General features: G+C 46.4%; 2 protein-coding genes across 2 annotated transcripts in view; both read left to right on the plus strand.

The window, feature by feature from the left end:
• Positions 1-21,710, plus strand: part of LOC142465301 (uncharacterized) — a 96,990-nt gene that overhangs the window by 61,700 nt on the left and 13,580 nt on the right. The gene's annotated exons all lie outside the window — the stretch shown is intronic.
• Positions 15,489-20,994, plus strand: LOC142465212 (gastrula zinc finger protein XlCGF66.1-like). The gene is made up of 4 exons (XM_075569211.1): positions 15,489-15,553; positions 19,533-19,714; positions 20,383-20,586; positions 20,776-20,994. Exons 2-4 carry the CDS (start codon positions 19,640-19,642, stop codon positions 20,992-20,994), a joined length of 498 nt encoding a protein of 165 aa, XP_075425326.1. The 5' UTR covers positions 15,489-15,553; positions 19,533-19,639.

Below are 21,710 nucleotides of genomic sequence, written 5' to 3' on the forward strand. Positions count from 1 at the left end.
GGAGAAATCAGCTGCACGCTATTTCAAAGACTGTTTCTCTGCTTCTCAAGGGAAAGATAACCCTCCTTCTCTACACCACCACCTCTTGGTTCCTATTATAATCGAGGAAGGAACACATCGTTTTTCAACCACAGTAATGGTCAACTCAGAGGCGGCAGGGAGTTTTATGGACATAGAATTCGCCAAGAACAATTCGGTATCATTTATAGCCAAGGAATCGCCAGAAAGGATGGAAGTCGTTGACGGTTCTCCCTTGAACTCTGGACCTGTTACCCATGAAACAAATAACTTAACACTAATCATGGAGCCTAATCACCAGGAGAAGATTTCATTTGGTCTTATTCCTTCGCCTTTGTTTCCAGTGATTCTGGGAATTCCATGGCTCATGATCCATAACCCTCTAATTGACTGGAAGACCAAGACACTCACGTTTCCCTCGGAGCACTGCCAGCTAGCCTGTCTACCTAAAACTCCTATACCAGAGTGTGTAGGAATACATAAGATTTCCTCGTCTCAAGAAAATCTACTGCCGGCTCCATACTCTGAGTTTTTAGATGTGTGTGATAAGAAGAACGCGGATATGGTTCCCCCACATCGCTCTTATGACTGTCCCATTGAATTATTACTGGGTACTGTCATTCTGTTTGGAAGAATCTATTCTCTCTCAGAACCGGAATTGAAGGTTGTCACGGTGGACTGACCTGATCAACAATTTTATATTTTGGGGTACGAGATTGAGCACACAAGTTGAGCAAAATAAACTGATATTTATTTCCTTACTAGACAGACACACGACAACCTTAGAATATACTTGACAAAACACTTACTGAGGGAGAGAACGGGGTAGAATGTCCAGAAGTAAAACAAAGCACCGGAATATTGTCTTTTAAAATGCAGTCCTGTTGCAAGGGGCGCACTTTGCCAACCCAATAAGTCCGTGAATATTGCAAAGTTCGTTCTGGTCCGTTGGGGTTCGTTAGATAACCCCCAGCACTAACGAAATCCTAAAGCAGAGTTGTGTCCTTGGTTCCGTTGTAATTAACTCGTTGCGTTCAGGAATCGTTGCTGCTGCTCTCCTCCGCTTGTAGAAGCAAAGTGGAAATTCGTTCACATTGTAGAACAAAGACAAAAGACAACGGGGATAGCTCGGGGGGCATGTATATAGGGTCTGAGATCATATCTCCAACATACCCACCCAATCCCTCTCGTGGGAATTTTCCCATTCACCAATCCCCAACTTGCCCACAGTTTGCAGAGGGGGCACTGTAGGGATTTCTGGTTAATACAGCGCCTGTGCGACATTGCCACCTTGGCTGCTTAACATATGTGTACTCCCCTTTTCACCTAAATAAGATTACTGTGAAGAACAGGTACCCTTTACCTCTGATTCCCGAACTATTGGAAAGAATTCGGTCAGCCAAAATCTTTACCAAATTAGATCTCAGAGGAGCGTATAATTTGGTCCGCATTCGACCCGGTGACGAATGAAAGAAAGCCTTCCGAACCCGTTATGCACTCTATGAATATCTGGTGATGCCCTTTGGACTCTGTAATGCCCCTGCTACCTTCCAGCATTTAATCAATGATGTCCTCCGAGAGTTATTGGACCAATTCGTAGTGGCATACCTGGATGACATTCTTGTCTTCTCAGATAACATCATGGATCAAAAGGGACATGTCCGAATTGTCCTTGAGCGTCTCCGTAAGTTGGAAAAATGTGAATTCGAAAAGACCAGCATGCAATTTCTTGGTTACATCATCTCTCCTGAGGGTTTAAGTATGGACCCAGGCAAGATTCAAGCTGTGGTAGAATGGCCAATCCCTCGAAATGAAAATGACTTTCAGAGATTTGTGGGCTTTGTCAATTTCTATAGACGTTATATTAAAATTTTCTCTGGCATTATTGCCCCAATCACCCAACTCACAAGGAAAGAATTCCCTTTCAAGTGGTGTCCTGAAGCCTGAGTTCGGGGGACAGGGAACAGGAACAGGGAACAGTAAGTCAGTGTCAGAAAGTGACTTAGTCTGGCTTACCTCCGCAGAGACTGCTGGAACTGTAGGTCCCAAATACAGGGGGACAGGGGCTAGTTCTGCTGCGATCCTTGCTGACTGGCTCCTGGTAATTGCTGCAACAGGTGCCAGCTAAGTTGTAAAAATGCAGGAAACGTGTCCTAGGTCGTTGCCAAGCAAGACCTTGGCATCCAACCCAGGCAAAACCTCCACCTCCCTCATGCCACGTCTGGCACCCCAGTCCAAAAAGACCCAGGCAACCTGCAGTGACCACAGTCCTCCGTCTGGCATGGTCACTTACATCCCGGTGCCCAGGAGCAAATCCTCTGGCCGTACCATATCAGGGCGAACCAGAATTATGGTGGCACCGCAGTCTAGCAAGCCCTCCGCCTGCCGGTCTCCGATGGTCACCTTCCGCAGATGTTTCAGCCGGACATCATTGGTCTGCATCCCGACTGGAGCAACCTGATTTCCCCCGCTCTCCGCTACTGGTCCCGAGATGGCAAGTGCAGTTTCTCTGCTGGTCATCCCTCTGTGGGCTGGTTCCACAGCTGTAGTTGGCGCCTCTGTGTGTGCCAGTCACACACACGGGTGAACGGCCATGCAGCTGGTGAGCGTTGCCCCTGATGGGGTCCCTTGGACCTGTCCCAGTCCGGACAGTCTGGCCTGAGATGCCCGACCTTGTTGCAAGTGTAACTCTCCAACAAGTGAAAAACCGGTGCACAGCAACAAAGATAAGCAAGGCTGGATAAGGTAACCGTAGATCCTTTATTAAAAGAGCATGACAGTAGAGGTCTGGCGGATCCTCTAACGCGTTTCATGCAGAAGCGCTTTGTCAAAGAGCTCTTGCCAGGCCTCACATTATCCAGCCTTGCTTATCTTTGTTGCTGTACACCGGTTTTTCACTTGTTGGAGAGTTGAAGCTAGTTACGTCATCGGGAGCACGCCGGGCTGCTGTATCAGCTGAAGTTGCAGTGTCTGCTGGATGCAGACTACATATGGGGAATGAGGAGTCTCTTATGGCTTGTCGAGTGCCTGCGTTGACGGAGGTTCTTCGTGACACAGAGGACCTTCTTACACAAAGGAAAAACCAATCTTGAGCTTATATACAACTTTTCTAGTGCTTATTTGTAAGCCAGTTGTTAAGGACCATTGAGACTTTTTACTTACTGTTGCTCACGCATGTGTCTCTTCCACGGGCTCCTCTCCTTACTCCCTCCCCCCTCCTCCCTCTGCATATGGGATACAGGGAGGTTTACGGAGACATACAGTACATCATACAGCAGCCCACATCGTTCTGAGCGCTGGATTGGTTAACTAGTTCATAGTTCACCACATAAACATATTGTTGCAAGTGTAACACTGCCTCTCATGATTGAACTCTGCATCCTTGGGTGCGCTGTTAGGTGTTGCAGGTTGGTGTGTCCATTGAGGGGTAGTTTTAGCGTCCTGGGCCCACACGGCCCGCTCCTTTGGGCACTGCTGGGTCTTTCATTGCAACTCGGCTGGCCACATACTCATCTGCCATTTTCACCGCGTCCTCTTTAGTCAGAGGTTTATGATCATAGACCCATGCCCTCACGTCCGTGGGAAGCTGCTGCAGCAACTGCTCTTGAAAGAACAAGTCCAGCAGGGTATGGAATTTTGTAAAGAGTAGGTAAACAAAGGCAGTGCACTGCCTAAAAATAGTGGAGGAGGCACATGGTGGCAAAAAGGGGATACACCTGGATAAAGGGGGCACGGCCCTAAACACGTAGGTGTGCATTTACTGTGTTATCCAGGGGTTATGTTTGATCCCCTTATTTAATATAGGAACCTTTTTGCCACCATGAGCCTCCTCCACTATTTTTAGGCAGTGCACTGCCTTTGTTTACCTACTCTCTACTTACCTCGCCGGGTGGGTTGCACGCTGCTAAGGATACCCGATGGGACTGCTCTTTTGAAGAAATCTGGAAGGAAAAAGTGAGTCTTCTTTGCATATTATTACTCTCTATATTATTATGGATGGGACAATCTATGTACTGTTTATTTTGCTTGTCAGCACTCTAGACACCTTACAGAGCCCTAGCTACAGCTGTTATTTATCACTATACGCAGGAGGTTATATATAATATACTAGACCATATTTTGTTTGCATTCAGCTCCTTTATGCCCTACCCTGCGCTGTTCATTACCACAGCATTATCTTGATTTACCACACATGTGCGTGTGGGACTGTGCAGCCTTAGTATAGCTTCCGATTTGACTTTAGCTATATGTTTTGAACACAATTTGTTGATATATTTTTGTACCGTGACACCACACATTTGGGGATTTTATCTATGCACTGTTGTGCATTTTTATAGTGTCTTGTCGTTTTTATAGCATTCTATTAAAGTATTTGTTATTTTCATTTGAGTGTGACCTTTTTGCGGGGCATCCTATTTTTTTTTTTTTTTTTTTCCAAATATTTTTATTGGGTAGTTACATGGATACAAGCAAACGTGGTGATTTTACATCCCAATACAATACAACTTTTTCTAACTTTTCTGGAAGATGGGAAGATGATTGAAATGCCCAGAGAGTGGGGCCTCCCAAAGAGGGGGAAGCTAAAGCTAGTGAAGAAGAGGAGAGGAGGGAGGGGGGGAGGAGGGGTTGGAGGGCTTTTGCCCTCAGCGATCGGCCCTCATCTTATTGTTTTTAACTTGTCCTATGTCAGGGGTCTGTAATTAGTTTGGGATATTACTGTCCCCTCCTATTGTCTCTGTACGTTCTCCCTACCTACCAATTAGACTGTAAGCTCCTCGGAGCAGGGACTCCTCTTCCTTAATGTCTAAAGCACTTATTCCTATGATCTGTTATTTATATTATCTGTTATTTATTGGATTACCACATGTATTACTGCTGTGAAGCGCTATGTACATTAATGGCGCTATATGAATAAATAGTATTCTTTCTTTGTAATCTTTCTTTGTATGAATAAAGACATACAATACAATACAATTAGTGTGATGGAGGACGGTATTGTCCTGTAATGTCAGCCAGGGTTCCCAAATCTTGTAAAATGGATTAGATCTCTGTTTTAGGAAGGCTGTAAGTTTTTCCATCTGCATCACCTCGTTAATTCTTTTTTTAATCATTCCCTTGGTGGGGGGGGGGGAGACCTTCTTCCATGAGGCCGCAACTTCACACCTAGCCGCTGTAAGAATAAAGGAGATTAATTTCCTTACTGGTCGGCCGATTTCCTCGATCGGTCTCCCCAGCAGGTAGGTCAGTGGGTCAATGGGTAGCTCGAGGGTCGTAACCTCTTTTATTAGATTTTAGACCGTAGTCCAATATTTCTTAATTTCTGGACACAGCCACCAGATGTGTGCCATGTCCCCCTTTTGACCACAGCCTCTCCAACAAAGATCTGATGCCAGAGGGTAGATTTTACGCAGTCTCACCGGTGTGAGGTACCAATTGAAGAGTATCTTATAGATGTTCTCTTTTATGGTTGTACTTATGGATGTCGCGGAGGCTGCTTCCCATATTTCTTTCCAGTCTTCCTCCTCAATGGGCGTGTTCAAGTCAGCAGCCCACTTAAGCATATAGTCATGCTCCACTGGGGCTTCCTTAGTTTCTAGCATCGAGTAGATTTTTGATATAAGTCCCCTTTGGTCTGAGTCGGGTTTACATAATCTCTCGAATTGGGTAAGCGATGGGAGCTCTGGGTTCGGGGACAATTTTGGACAAAGTGTCTGATTTGGAGGTATTTAAATACGTCCAACTCCGGGATCTTATATTTGGCACGCAGGTCCTGAAAACTCAGGAGGCTCCCTAGGGATAGCACATCAGCCACTGTCTTAATCCCTTTCTCCTTTAGTTGATCGTATAGTCTCGATCTACAACCCGAGGGGAAAATGGGGTTATCAGTTAAAGGTGTAAGCTGTGTGCCAGGGGTCGAGAGCTTGTACTTGAGCTTGGTTTTTAACCAGACCCCCCAGGTGTGTTTAATCATCCTTAATTTGAATTTTTGTGGGGGCATGTCTCCTCTGTTCATACTCCAAAGGCAAGCCGGCAGAGAAGGCACCTCAGAATAGTGTGTCTCTATTTTAAGCCAGCACCGCAATTTTGGGTCCGAATTCCATAGTGCTGCTTGTTTTAGTTGGGCGGCCTGGTAATATTTGTAGATGTCAGGAACTCCCATGCCCCCTCTCCCTTGTGGTGACAATAGCACTGATCTGGCTACTCTGGGTCTTTTCCCTTGCCAAATGAAATGAAATATCCTGTTTTGGATGTTTTTAATTTCTGAGCCGGGGACATGGACCGGTAGAGTCTGAAAATACTATAACAGCCTAGGGAGAATATTCATTTTGACGGATATCATTCTACCGATCCATGATATCTGATAATCTTCCCATTTGCTCAAATCCTTTTTGATTTTGTCAAAGAGAGCTGGGTAGTTATGCCGATATAGTGATTGGTAATCCTTCGATACATTCACTCCCAGGTATTTGATGTATGAGGGACTCCATTTATATGCAAAGTTTTTTTTAAGTAATTTCACTTCTGGCTCTGTGAGGCTGAGATTAAGGGACTCCGATTTTTCACTATTAATTTTGTATCCTGAGATACTGCCAAAGTCCTCTAGTTCTCTTTGGAGGTTGGGGAGGGAAGTTTGGGGTTGGGTTAATGTCAGAATAATATCATCGGCTAATAGGGAGATTTTGTCGTCTGTGTTTCCAATTGCTATGCCTTTGATATTTATATTATTTTGTATTTTAGCCGCCAGTGGTTCTATGGTGAGAGCAAAAAGGAGGGGGGACAAGGGGCACCCTTGTCTGGTACCGTTTTTATTTGGAATCTCTCTGAGTTTCCTCCCGGGATCCTGACTATTGCCGATGGGTTTTGGTATAGAGCTTGGACTCCCACTAGGATTGTATCTCTGAAGCCGAATTTTTCTAATGTTTTAGTTAGGAATAGCCAATCTATTCTGTCGAATGACTTCTCTGCGTCTAAACTCAGGAGCATTGCCTTGGAGTTTGTAAGGTGGACATGTTCGATAATATTAAAAAATTTCCGGGTGTTGCCCGATGCTTGACGTCCCAAGACAAATCCCACTTGATCGATATCAATTAGTCTGGGCAGTATAGGGTTCAATCTATTGACCAAGATCTTGCTGTATAATTTAAGATCATTGTTTAGGAGCGATATGGGTCTGTAACTCCCGCATTGTGCCGGGTCCTTCCCTTCTTTATGAATAATGGCAAGGTTTGCCAGTGACATGGATGAGGGGATTGGGTTCCCTTCTAGAAATGAGTTGAATAGGTTTAGCAAATGCCTAGTCAATATTGGGAGAAACTTCTTGTAATAAACATTGGAGAAGCCATCAGGGCCTGGTGTTTTAGATACCTTAGAGGACTTTACTGCAGAAATCAATTCTTCTTTAGTTATTTTGGCATTGAGGGAGGAGTTTTCCTCCTCTGTCAATGTAGGGAGTTGGCAGTCGTCGAGGTAGAGCGAAATTGCCTCTGATCTCAACGCCTCCGAGGTTCCCTTCTGGGTTTTCAAGTTATAGAGTTTGGTGTAATATTTCATGAATTCCTCCGCTATTTTCTTCTCGCTATATAACATCTCACCAGACCCACCCCTGATCGACGTTATCTGGGATCTCTTTTGTATGCCTCTTAATTTGGAGGCCAGGAGTCTATCGGCTTTATTGCCCTAAAATCTTTGTTTGGTCCATTTAAGGGCCTTTTCAACTTTTTCTAGTTGAATACTTTTTAGTTCGTTTCTGGTGGCGGACAGTACCTTATAGTCTTTTGGATGGATTAGTTTTGTGTTGTAGTTCCAAATTAGTTATTTTCTCCGTCAGGTCTTTTACTGCCTTTGCCTTGATTTTATTCCTATGGGCGGCGATTGAGATAAAATTTCCCCTGATCGCCGCCTTATGGGCTTCCCATAGGATTGTGGGCGATGAGACTGATCCACAGTTATTCGCGAAGTACTCCTTGAGGGCTTTTTTAATTTTTAACTCCACTTCGGGGCAGTTTAGTAGTGAGTCAATTAATCTCCAATTATAGGAAAAGGACTTCACAAATGGAACTGATAAGGTTAAGGTAATGGGTGCGTGGTTAGACCACGTTGTTGGGCCTATATCTGAGTCTGTGGAGGCCTCTAGGACATTTTTGGTCCCTAAAAAGTAGTCAATGCGTGAATAGGTCTTGTGAGGTGTCGAGAAGAATGTATAGTCTCTCTGTCCTTGGTGTTGAGTTCTCCATATGTCTATAAGCGAGAAGTCCTTGAGGATTTCTCTAAATTTCTTCCCCTTGCTCAGAGATTGGGGTGTGTGCGAGCGACCCGGATCCAAGGACTTATCCTCGGCCGGGTTTAGTGCCATATTTAGATCGCCCCTCACTATCATTGAGGGTAGGTATTCTGGGTCTATCTCTTCCAGAATTTTGTTCAGGAACACCGTCTGGTTTTCGTTTGGGGCGTATACGTTAACCTGGGCTATTGCTGTACCTGAGAGTGTCCCATACACCACGAGGAATCTACCCTCTGGATCTGTTACTGTTTTTATTAGATTAAATGTGGTTCCTTTGCGGATTAATAATCGCAACCCCTCTTTTTTTACTGCTAAATGAGGAAAAGAACCCCCAGGGGAATGCGTTTTGGAATGTTTTGGGCTGGTCTTGGGATGTGAAGTGCGTCTCCTGCAAGAAGATTATATCGCCTCCTGAGCTCTTCATTTCTTGAAGGGCTAAACGTCTCTTTCTATTGTTTTGCAGACCTTTTACATTAAGAGAGACCAGTTTGATTACCGACTGACTAGCCATAATGATTTTTTGTTAATAGAGTTTTCTGGGGCTTCGCCTTTCCCAACCGCAAAGTTTTGCTTTATTCCCTTGTTTTCTCCTATCAGGGTATAGGCCCGCTTTACCCTTAGAGTGCGTGTGTCAGAGTTGGGGCCGCTCACTTGGGGCAAGAGGAGGGGGCGGGGCAGGGCAGGGGAGGGAGGGGGGTGGGGGAGAGTGAGGGGCGGATGGTGGTAGTCCTCTTTAACCATTTCCATTATATCGGCGAACAGAAAGCATTAAACAAAGTGATAACATTTACAGGCATACAGTGATTATCTTTGAAGCTTGGGAGAGACACGTCTTAGCCCTTTAACAGAAATAACTTTTAACTTTACACTATGCTTGCAGATTGACGGGTTCTCTGTTAACACTTCTGGGTGGATTCTGATACATACATCAATTTATCTATATTCGGCCCCAACAGTTATAGGTAATAGCACTCATTTTGCTAAACCTCTCCTTAGCCTTTGCTAAGGTTCCGTTTTGGGGAAACCGGATTAGCTTTGTCCCCACTGCGTCCCTTATTCAGGTCTCTTTGATCATACTGTGTGGGGCTCGCTCCCCTATGGCTACTTGGGGGCAGTGGGGTGCAGGGGGGGGAGGGACGGGGTGGGGGGGAAGCACTGGGGGAGGGGGGGGAGGAGGGGAGGGGTAGGAGGGGGGGGCGAGAGGCGTAGGGCACCCTTTATTTATTTATCTCACTTATAGTTGTCTTCTCTGGGGGGAGTCTCTCTTATCCTGCGGATGAGAGGGGAGGCGCGGGGGACCCCGGGTGGACCGAGGGGGGGAAGGCGAGGCCACATCTTGCCCGCGGGCATTGTCAAACATTTAACCCTCCCCCCAAAAGTCCCCACAGACCAGCCACTGCCACGGGATCATCTGGGCCATCGCCGGATAATCACCTCGTTCTTCGGGCTCTGGGTAACGGCCCTATGTCCCCGCCTTCTCAACCGCTGCTGCGTATAAATCCAGTGCGGTCAACGTGTTCAAGATGGCTTAACGGGGGGAATTATCCTTCAGGGCGGTGAAATCCGGTGGATCTCGCGGTGGTTCAACGTCTCGCGGGAAGGGCTCCGAGACATGTTTCCAGCGCTGGTCATCCTCGGGGGCAGTCGCATCGGGGCTCTGTCTCCAAACTGGTTGCAGGTCTCGGCAGGTCTCAGGTCCAGGGGGCGTGAGGTAAGTCCAGCTTTAAATTACTTCTTCCTCGGCATAAGGCGTGTAAGGCGTAAGGCGGCGATTCTTTCAGACGCTCTTGCTGGGCCGCCTCGGTCATCCTCTTGTCCTCGGTGTGGGGGGGAGTCCAGCCATGAGGGAGGGGGGGTCAGTCCCAGTGCCTGGGCGAATGGAAGCATATCTTCTGGGTGCCTCATGGTAAAGTACCGGCCTCCATTGTTCACTATTAACTTGAACGGGAAGCCCCAGCGGTACTTTACATCCTTCTCTCTCAGGAGGGAGGTGAAGGGCTTCAGATCTTTGCGCCGGTTCACTGTTAGTTTTGATATGTCATTGAACAGTTGAATGGGCTCGCCCTGGAAGGTGAGGGGTTCCAATTCGCGGCAGGCAGTTATGATTTTCTCTTTTGAAGAGTAGCTGTGAAGCCTCACAATGATATCTCGCCCCTTCTGGGGTCCTCTGATCTAGGCCCTAGAGCTCGGTGGGCTCTATCAATTTCCAGGTCCTGTTCGGCGATATCCTTGCAGATCATTGCAAACAGTTCAATCAGATAGGGTTTGATTTGCGAGGGGGAGACCGTTTCAGGGACATTTCTGATTCGGATGTTTTGTCTTCTGTCCCTGTTTTCCTGGTCTTCCTGGCTCTCCTTTAGTGCCGCGATCTCCTCGCCCAGGCGGATTATCTCTTCCTCCGCTGCCGTTTGTCTGTTGAGGGCCCCCTCCACCTTGGTTTCCACCTCAGTAGTCCGGCTGGTTAACGAGGCAATCTCCTCCCTTATGTCCCGCACTGCCTCCTTAATACGGCTTGCAGGGAGAGATGTAATTTGGCATGCATGGAGACGAATAGCTCCTCCATATATTCCCGTGTGAGTGACTCCCCTGCCTCTCTGTCTTCTCTCGGCTGGTTTTGGGCCCTCGCGGAGGTCGGCTGGCCTCGTGTTCCGCCGCCATCTTGCTTTTCTGCAAGTTCCTCCGGCTTTTTTTGGGGCGGCGAGAAAAACTTTGTGACCGCTGGGGCTACGGGCTTCTTTCCTTTAGAGGACATTGTGCTTGAGTTTGGCTCTGTCCCAGGCTCAAAATCGAGGTGAAATTTACGCTTTTTCGGTGCTTTTCGGTTAGATTGTGCAGGAGGGTTGACGGAGCTCCTTGTTCACCCAACCATCCCTGGTGACGTCACCGGAAGCCCCGCGGGGCATCCTATTTAAGGATTAGGCAATTTTTTGGCCTTCTATGAGTTGACCTTATACCATATTTGGTCACCTATCTAGAGTGCAACTATAGGGGGCTGTATATAATCCTGGGTGATTATTTGTGTGTTATTATTTGTGCTTTCTCCCTTGCACCAGGTAGATTACTTTCTGTTTTTTTTTGTATGTGTGTCTGGTGTAGCGACGTGCCCCTTGTGTATATACATTGCCTTTGTTTACCTACTCTCTACTTACCTCGCCGGGTGGGTTGCACGCTGCTAAGGATACCCGATGGGACTGCTCTTTTGAAGAAATCTAGAATGAAAAAGTGAGTCTTCTTTGCATATTATTACTCTCTATATTATTATGGATGGGACAATCTATGTACTGTTTATTTTGCTTGTCAGCACCAGGTACTAGTCCCTTAGCCCTATTAGGGTGTTTTATTGCTGCTCACTATAACATTGGAGTTTTCCTAACGGAAGAATTTATCATTTATTATTGGGACTTGATTTTCTTTGATGCACCGGTTACCCACAACTTATGGAATTTTGTAACCCCATTCCACTCCACCCACTGAGTCCCGTGTAAGGCCATCCGACCGGCATAGGTACTGATTGACTCCCCGGGGAGTACTCCCCCTGTCTGGAACTTGCCCCTGTAAGATTCGGGGGTCAGGGCATACTGGGTCAGCAGTTTGTTCTTAACATGACTGTAGTCATCGGCATCCATGCGTGGAATACCCATCACAGTCCGTTTGGCTTTTCCAAATAACAGTGGTCGCAGTCTGACCACCCAGACCCTTCTTGGAATACGGAACCTGGAACACTGCATCTCGAAGTCATTCAGGAACGCATCGATGTCATCTGTGCCATCCACAAACTTGCTGAAGCTGTGATGATCCGCCCGGGAAAGTCCTTGTTCCCCGTTTTCAAGGTAGGAGTTGTGGGTTCTTCTGAGCACTGCCGTCAGGAGCTGTACCCGCTCCGCAGTGCTAACCCCCGTTCCCCATGTAGCTAGAAGTGCAGTGAGCCCAGGGATGGTACACTCGGCAGCCGCAGCTGCTACTTCGTCCGCACTCCCTGGCGCCAAGCCACCCACGGCCATGGGGCCACTCGCACTCTCCTCATGTCCTTGCAGCTCCAGAGCTGGAGGGACCTCCTGCTCTCCGGGCTGAATAGCGGCCGCCGCCACAGCAGCTATGGGGACTTGCCCCTCTGACAGGACCATGCTGTCCTCTTGATGCTCCAAATCCTCCTCCAGTTGTACCTTTGACCGCCCATCTGTTGGTAAGCCATACCCCGCACAACTCTCCACAACCTTCTCTCTGCTCCATGATCGGAACCTTCCTGAGCGGTTACTCATGGTGCCTTCGGGGTATGGGTCAAGGAACAGTGAAGTCTATCGTGCTCTTTAGAACTGTGTGTCAGTTGCTACTTGTCTGAGGAGCGCGCAAGCTACGAGGTCCTCACTATACTACAGAATCCCGCAGGAGACTATAGTATAGGTTCAGTCAGCATCCCACACGCTACCACCAGTTAATTAAAAGCCTGTCACGGTGGACACAACTTTTCAACACATTTATATTTCTGAGTACTCGATTGAACACAAGGAGCAAAATAAATTGTGATTTATTTCCTGGGTTGACAAACACACGACATCTGCAGAATACACTTAAAACAATACTTACTGGGATAAGGGAATGAAATAGATTTTCCTTTGGATGCAAGCGCAAGAAATGCAGTCTTGATTTAAAGGTCCTGTGGCTAGATCGCAACTTGCTGATCTAATAACTGAGCCACCTCAAAGAATTTCGTAGAGATTCGTTAGAATTCGTTCAGGAGTCACCAGGGCTAACGAATTCCAAAGTTTGGGGTAAATCCTTATTTGCGTTGTTATAAACCCCTTGCCTTCTGGAACGGCTGCCGCTGTGCTTGAACAAAGTCTTGAGTAAAGCGTAGTCACATCATGGATCATAGGAATCACCCTGGGGATAGCTTGGTAGGCAGTTATAGACGATTCCTGGGTATCACTAACATGTGCACCCAATCCCCGCTGTGAGAATATTTAACCCGCCAATAGCCGCGTTGCCCGCAGTTTGCAAAACCGGGTAAAAAGGCTTTCCGGTTCTCAAAGAACATGTGTCGGCTTGACACCCCGGTTACTTAGCATATGTGGGATACACCGCCTTGCTGGCACCTCTTAGTCTGCGGTTTGACCCAAAGGTGTCAATGGTCTGGGATCTGCTACTTCTCAGGAGTCCGGCCATGTATACATTATAGTGCTCTGGGGTCTTTCATCCCTGTCACTTCTATAGACTGAGGGTCGCCGGTTCAGCTGTATCCCCTTGAAGTGCCAGGGAGGGAATACCCTCAGCTCATTCACCCCTAACACAGTTACATGCCAGAAGATTTTTCCCAGGCTTATAGAAAACACGGTTCCTGCCTGTACATTTTAAAATCACAGTTTATCACACTTTATTCAAACTTCATGTTCTGGGTGTACCATCACTGTAATTTTTATATGTATCTTCGTGTATTTCTTATTTACACTTGCACATCAAAAATCAGGGTGCTGGGTGCCTCCGTTCTCTAGTTAGCCCCATTAATTGAAATGCCGGCTTATGGGAACCAAGTTCACCAACTTCTCACGTCAATTGACACAGTTCCCAAGCCAATTGACGTTCCGGCTTTCAAGTTAAGGCACGGATACATTCTATTGGTAAAAACCTCTTCAGATTTAACCGCAAGCCACTTATTCAATTGACTTGTGGTTACAGGTCAAACCGATAGAAAAATGGATACCCATACTTTACCCAGGCTGCTAACTGCAGCCAGGGTTCTTCAATCAGTGCTTACTGTGGTGCTCAATGCGCCATCTTGTGCCTCCACGGAATATAACAGGCAATGCATTTATGTTCATTACAGCAGGCCCGGAATAGCCTGCAAACGGGGGTAAAAGGCTGGGACAGGGCAAGTACAGTGGTGTTGTGCAGAGACTGTTAACCCCTTCATTCCCAATGTGAGGTAGGATTAATCAGCCGGGTATAACCTTTATTTTTGGCCTGATTAACCCCTTCTTCGTCACAGTGAGGGGCTGGGTGTCCTGTCTGTGTAACCCTGCAGTAGGAAGAACAGATGTGAGGTACTGGGGGTCCTGTCTGTGTCATCCTGCAGTGGGAGGGACAGATGTGAGAGGCTGGGGCCCTATCAGTGTCACCCTGCAGTGGGAGGGACAGATGTGAGGGACTGGGGGTCCTGTCTGTGTCACGCTGCAGTGGGAGGGACAGATGTGAGGGGGCTGGGGGTCCTGTCTGTATCACCCTGCAGTGGGAGGGACAGGTGTGAGGGGTTGGGGTTCCTGCCTGTCACCCTGCAGTGGGAGGGACAGGTGTGAGGGGCTGGGGGACCTGTCTGTGTCACCCTGCAGTGGGAGGGACAGATGTGAGGGGTTGGGGTTCCTGCCTGTCACCCTGCAGTGGGAAGGACAGATGTGAGGGGCTGGGGTCCTGCCTGTCACCCTGCAGTGGGAGGGACAGATGTGAGGGGCTGGGGGTCCTGCCTGTCACCCTGCAGTGGGAGGGACAGGTGTGAGGGGCTGGGGGTCCTGCCTGTCACCCTGCAGTGGGAGGGACAGATGTGAGGGGCTGGGGGTCCTGCCTGTCACCCTGCAGTGGGAGGGACAGATGTGAGGGACTGGGGGTCCTGTCTGTGTCACGCTGCAGTGGGAGGGACAGATGTGAGGGGTTGGGGTTCCTGCCTGTCACCCTGCAGTGGGAGGGACAGATGTGAAGGGCTGGGGGTCCTGCCTGTCACCCTGCAGTGGGAGGGACAGGTGTGAGGGGCTGGGGGACATGACATTGCAAAAGACCTGACACAATTTGGATTAGAAAAAGTATAGAAGTATAAAAGTGGTGATCATTGTAATATTTTATCTCAGAGACACTGGATAGAAAATTATTGAAAATATGAACAAGAAACTGCTTATGAATGTGAGTAATATCTGTGATTATAAATATATTCATTTTAATGTTGGTTTAGAAATGTTTCACTTTATATTATTATTTGTTTTCATACTCACTGATATAAATCTGCATCGAGCTTCTCCTCTCCCTCACTCTCTCTAACACCGCCTCCTCTACAACTGCAATGAGATTGGCTGCTGCTAGTCATTTAATCTCTCCCTGCCTGGCTGCTTTCTGGGAGCTGTAGTCCTTCTCTTCCAATATTGTAGTATATACAGATATATGAACTACAAGTCCCAGAATCCATTGTGTGAAATACCCACAACATCACGAAGGGATCAGTCAATCAGTGCAGAGCTTTGGTAACAGCGCCCCTCCCCTCATGTCTACAAGAAGGTAATGACCTATCTTCTTTGTCATCATTCACATTAATACACAGACACACTGTAACACTGACACACACAGCTGTTGTAATACACAGGCACACTGTAACACTGACACACACAGCTATTGTAATACACAGACACACTGTAACACTGACACACACAGCTGTTGTAATACACAGACACACTGTAACACTGACACACACAGCTGTTGTAATACACAGGCACACTGTAACACTGACATACAGCTATTGTAATACACAGACACACTGTAACACTCACACACACAGCTGTTGTAATACACAGACACTGTAACACTGACATACACCAGCTATTGTAATACACAGTCACACTGTAACACTGACACACACAGCTATTGTAATACACAGACACACTGTAACACTGACACACACAGCTATTGTAATACACAGACACACTGTAACACCGACACACACAGCTATTGTAATACACAGACACTGTAACACTGACATACACAGCTATTGTAATACACAGACACACTTTAACACTGACATACAGCAGCTATTGTAATACACAGACACACTGTAACACTGACATACACAGCTATTGTAATACACAGACACACACTGTAACACTGACACACAGCTATTGTTATACACAGACACACACTGTGAACACTGACACACAGCTATTGTAATACACAGACACACTGTAACACTGACATACAGCAGCTATTGTAATACACAGTCACACTGTAACACTGACACACACAGCTATTGTAAAACACAGACACACTGTAACACTGACACACACAGCTATTGTAATACATAGACACACTGTAACACTGACACACACAGCTATTGTAATACACAGACACTGTAACACTGACATACACAGCTATTGTAATACACAGACACACTTTAACACTGACATACAGCAGCTATTGTAATACACAGACACACTAACACTGACATACACAGCTATTGTAATACACAGACACTGTAACACTGACATACACAGCTATTGTAATACACAGACACACTGTAACACTGACATACAGCAGCTATTGTAATACACAGACACACTGTAACACTGACATAAACAGCTATTGTAATACACACACTGTAACACTGACACACACAGCTATTGTAATACACAGACACACTGTAACACTGACACACACAGCTATTGTAATACACTGACACACTGTAACACTGACATACACAGCTATTGTAATACATACACTGTAACACTGACACACACAGCTATTGTAATACACAGACACACTGTAATACTGACACACACAGCTATTGTAATACACAGACACACTGTAACACTGACATACACAGCTATTGTAATACACACACTGTAACACTGACACACACAGCTATTGTAATACACAGACACACTCTAACACTCACATACAGCAGCTATTGTAATACACAGAAACACTGTAACACTGTCATACAGCAGCTATTGTAATACACAGACACACTATCACTGATACACATCAGCTATTGTAATACACAGACACACTGTAACACTGACACACACAGCTATTGTAAAACACAGACACACTGTAACACTGACACACACAGCTATTGTAAAACACAGACACACTGTAACACTGACACACACAGCTATTGTAAAACACAGACACACTGTAACACTGACACACACAGCTATTGTAATACACAGACACTGTAACACTGACACACACAGCGATTGTAATACACAGACACTGTAACACTGACATGCACAGCTATTGTAATACACAGACACACTTTAACACTGACATACAGCAGCTATTGTAATACACAGACACACTAACACTGACATACACAGCTATTGTAATACACAGACACTGTAACACTGACATACACAGCTATTGTAATACACAGACACACTTTAACACTGACATACAGCAGCTATTGTAATACACAGACACACTGTAACACTGACATACACATCTATTGTAATACACACACTGTAACACTGACACACACAGCTATTGTAATACACAGACACACTGTACAGTAACACTGACACACACAGCTATTGTAATACACAGACACACTGTAACACTGACATACACAGCTATTGTAATACACACACTGTAACACTGACACACACAGCTATTGTAATACACAGACACACTGTAACACTGTCATACAGCAGCTATTGTACTACAATACACCTACCTCTCTGATCCCTCTGTCAGCTGCATATTCACACACACACACACACACACACACACACACACACACACACACACACACACACACACACACACACACACACTAACACTCTCTCACAAATATATACAGAGACTGACACTTTCTCGCACTGATGCACACTGGCAGTCTTTCACACAGACACTGACAGTCTCACATCTCTGCTCAACCCCCATGCGCCCTCGGCCTCCTGCTCTTTGATTCCCCCGCATCCCCCACAGTTAAATATTATTGCTAGATTTGTTAAATTATCGTCTAATCTACATATCTTTTCTAGAACTTTCTCCCAATGTTTACGATATTTAGAAATGTAAAGGGGACATGTTTCAGTTACAGTATATGTCTGACAGACAGGACCCACAGTCCCTACATATCTCCCGCCTACTAAAGGGCGACACAAACAGAAATTACCCTGTCTCATATTTGTCTCTCACACTGCAGGGAGACACAAACAGGACCTCCAGCCCCTCACATCTGTCCCTCCCACTGCCCCAGCCACTCACAACTGTCCCTCACACTGTAGGGTGACATAGACAGAAAGGATTTATAGTCCCTTATTAGTCCCTCCCACTGCAGGGTGACACATACCAAATGTACCCCTCAGCACCCTCATATCTGTCACTCCCACTACAGGGTGATACAGACAGAAAGGACCCACTATCACTCCATCTACAGGGTGACACAGACAGAAAGCATCCACAGTCCCTCACATCCGTCCCTCCCACTGCAGGGTGACACAAATAACTCAATCTCTCCCGCTGCAGGGTGACATGGACAGAATGAACCCACAGTCCCTCACATCCGTCCCTCCCACTGCAGGGTGACACAAATAACTCAATCTCTCCCGCTGCAGGGTGACACAGACAGAAAGGACCCACCATCCCTCACATGTGTCCCTCCCACTGCAAGGTGACAGACATGTGACCCCTCTTTATTTCCCTTAGACTGACTTCTATATGCTAAGGTGGGGGCCCAAGTCCTATTCTCTGTTATGACCGGTGCTATCTCACTAGCTGAACACGTGGCTGAAGGTCAGAAGATAGGACACACCACAGGCTTTGAATAACAAGAACATATTTATAGAGATCCTACAAACACAGGTATATACAAATATATGTTTTCCTGTGCAGAAGGATCATCAACATACGGGTGCAATATACATCACATAAACGCTGCGCAGTTGTGTGTCAATGTGTCTAAGAAGTCCCAAAGACCCTTGTTATGAGGGTCCCATTTGTGGGTGCCGGAACAACATTGGAGCTCTTATTGAAAGTGTGTAACCATAGCAGGCCTCTGTCTTCGCAATGCTTTCAGTACTCTTGTGTGTAATGAGGATCCCTTCGGGGGTTACTCACAAGTCCCGTAACGTAGACCTCCAATGGACCTGTCCGTTAGATTGGTCAACCAGCTCTTTTGAGTCTTATAGCTTAGAGGCTGGTCCTCCAATCTCAACAGCATAGACCGAACTTCCTCCTTATTGCCCCTCATGCTCTGCCAGGGATTCTTCAAACCTCTCTCCTTAGTCCCTCTCTTCCTGAGTTACCATTATTGGCCTGAATGTATGTCTATAATTGAGTGACTCATTAACACTCCGAAGAGAGGAGCCATCCAGGGGGCAGCAGGCATACGTAACTGCATCCCTTGCAAGGGGGTTACAGACGGAAAGGAGCTGCGGTCCCTCACATGTGTCTGCAGGCCGACACAAACAGGAGGAGCACTCGTTTTATTCTTTTGTTACTGCAGGGTCACATATACGTTTATCTCTCTCCCCATATGTAGGAGGATATTACTATGAAGTACAAGTACAATATAGCATTAACTGCAGAGGTCACCACATGGTGAAACACTTCTACAAAACCAGAGCCCATTTGTAAACCATCTGAATTATGATGGACATGAAGCAGATGACTGAGAAGATTTTGAATCACACCTTGGAAATTATCTACCTGCTGACTGGAGAGGTGAGGGCTGCTGGAGAAAGTCATAATCACACCACTCTTATCTCTCTCACTACAACAGGGACCTGCAGAGCGTTAATATGGGAGGTATCTGAGAAGCAATATCCAGGGACACGTGTAATTAGAGAAAACAAGATGTTTGGTCATATTGAGAGCCCAGGAACACATAAGGACACGATTGGGCAGCAGGAGAGCACAGAGTCAGAGAAGGATGTAGTTTGCAGAGAGGAGTGACCCAGTGATTGAATGTTCTTGGATCCAGGAAGAGACATGACTGTGCAGAGGGAGATCCTGGGCCCACTACATATACTATATATATATATATATATTATAAAATGGATGTTTTGTGTCTGCTACTGTACATTATTCTGTAATATCCACAGTGTCAGAATTCCTGTACTGATTACCTATACTTTTTAATGTGATGTCTGTACAATCCATGGTCTTTGTGCTCATATAGGCACAGGGGAGTCGGTGAGTTTGGTGCAGACATGTCAGTGATACAATAGCTAGAATTGGTGGGGAGGGCTCTGAATAGATTGAGTATAGAGTTGTTAACAAGAGACGTGTCCCTCAAACTGCAAAGCAACAAATCTGCAGGAACATGAGACATATCAACTGTTGTCTCTTGCTCTGCACAGTGATATTTATTACTATCTCTCAATATGTAGGATTATATTGTTGTGAAGAAGCACGGTGAGCATGTCACAGACAGCAGCAGTCCCTGTGTGCCAGAAAGATTCTGCAGGACCCAGAGACCCATCATGGAGAATCCAACTAACTCCCTGATACACGAGAGAAACAATGACAAGAAGCTGATGTCTGAGAAGATCCTGGAACACACCAACATCATCATTCACCTGCTGACTGGAGAGGTGAGGGCTGCTGGGCAGCGTTGGATATTACCACCTTTCTGTCTTCATTCAGGATTTTCTTGAGCAACTTTGTTCTATGTATCTGTATTCTCCTCTCTGCCTTGCTCACCTGGCTTTCCATAAGGAAGAGATTCTTACAGGACCAATTATTATATCTGGATACTGAGTGGGGGATTCTATGTGTTTCAGGTACCTATAAAGTGTGATGATGTTGCTGTGTATTTCTCCATGGAGGAGTGGGAGTATTTAGAAGGACACAATGAGCGTTACAAGGACATGATGATGGAGAATCAGCAGAACCTCAGCTCACTGGGTAAGAGGAGGCTTTCTGTTATTCTAATAGAGATGTCAGTCATGTTGGGATCCAGCAAACAGGAGCTCAAGTTACACTTTGTGTTTTTGTTGTGAGGTTTATGTCAGGAACAAGAAACAAGTTACAGAGCCGGAAACAGAGGTTCATCTCTGTCACTCAGAACGGGATATTTTAGAGCAGTGTCCCAACCTTTATTATCTCAAGGCCCCCTATACATAATGATCATTTGCCGATGCCCTTACAATAGTACGTACAGGGTACACAAGGGACACACACACAAATAAAACAGGCACTCACAGAAAAAATAAATAAACAGAATAGTCACAAGAAAACATGAACAGGACAAACACAGACACATACCTCAGGAGAACACACACACACACACACACACACACACTACAGGAGAACAGATATTCATAGTAGAGACACACAACAGATACACATACACACACGCACGCCCACCACATGAAAACAGATACACCTTCCGATACACATATTAAAAACAGACACACCAGAGTACAGATGTACAAAGGCCACACACACAGCCAGGGCCGCCAACAGCGGGGGACAATGGGCACTGGCGTCCCGGGCCCCGTGGGTGAGCACCACTTATTTAAAAAAAAAAATCCAGTTGCCAGCGCCGGAAGTAAGTTGGCTTATGCTTCTGGCGTGCCGGCGTGAGAGGGGGACCCGGCGCGCACAAGAGCAGCATTGGCCATTGGGAGACAGGTGTCTCAGCGGGTCCGGCGGCCCCTGCCAACTAATCCCCACACACCACCACCTCCCCCCCGCAACCACCGGGCCAAATCCG

This window comes from Ascaphus truei, chromosome 13 (genome assembly GCF_040206685.1).
Source record: "Ascaphus truei isolate aAscTru1 chromosome 13, aAscTru1.hap1, whole genome shotgun sequence".
Lineage (NCBI taxonomy): Eukaryota > Metazoa > Chordata > Amphibia > Anura > Ascaphidae > Ascaphus > Ascaphus truei.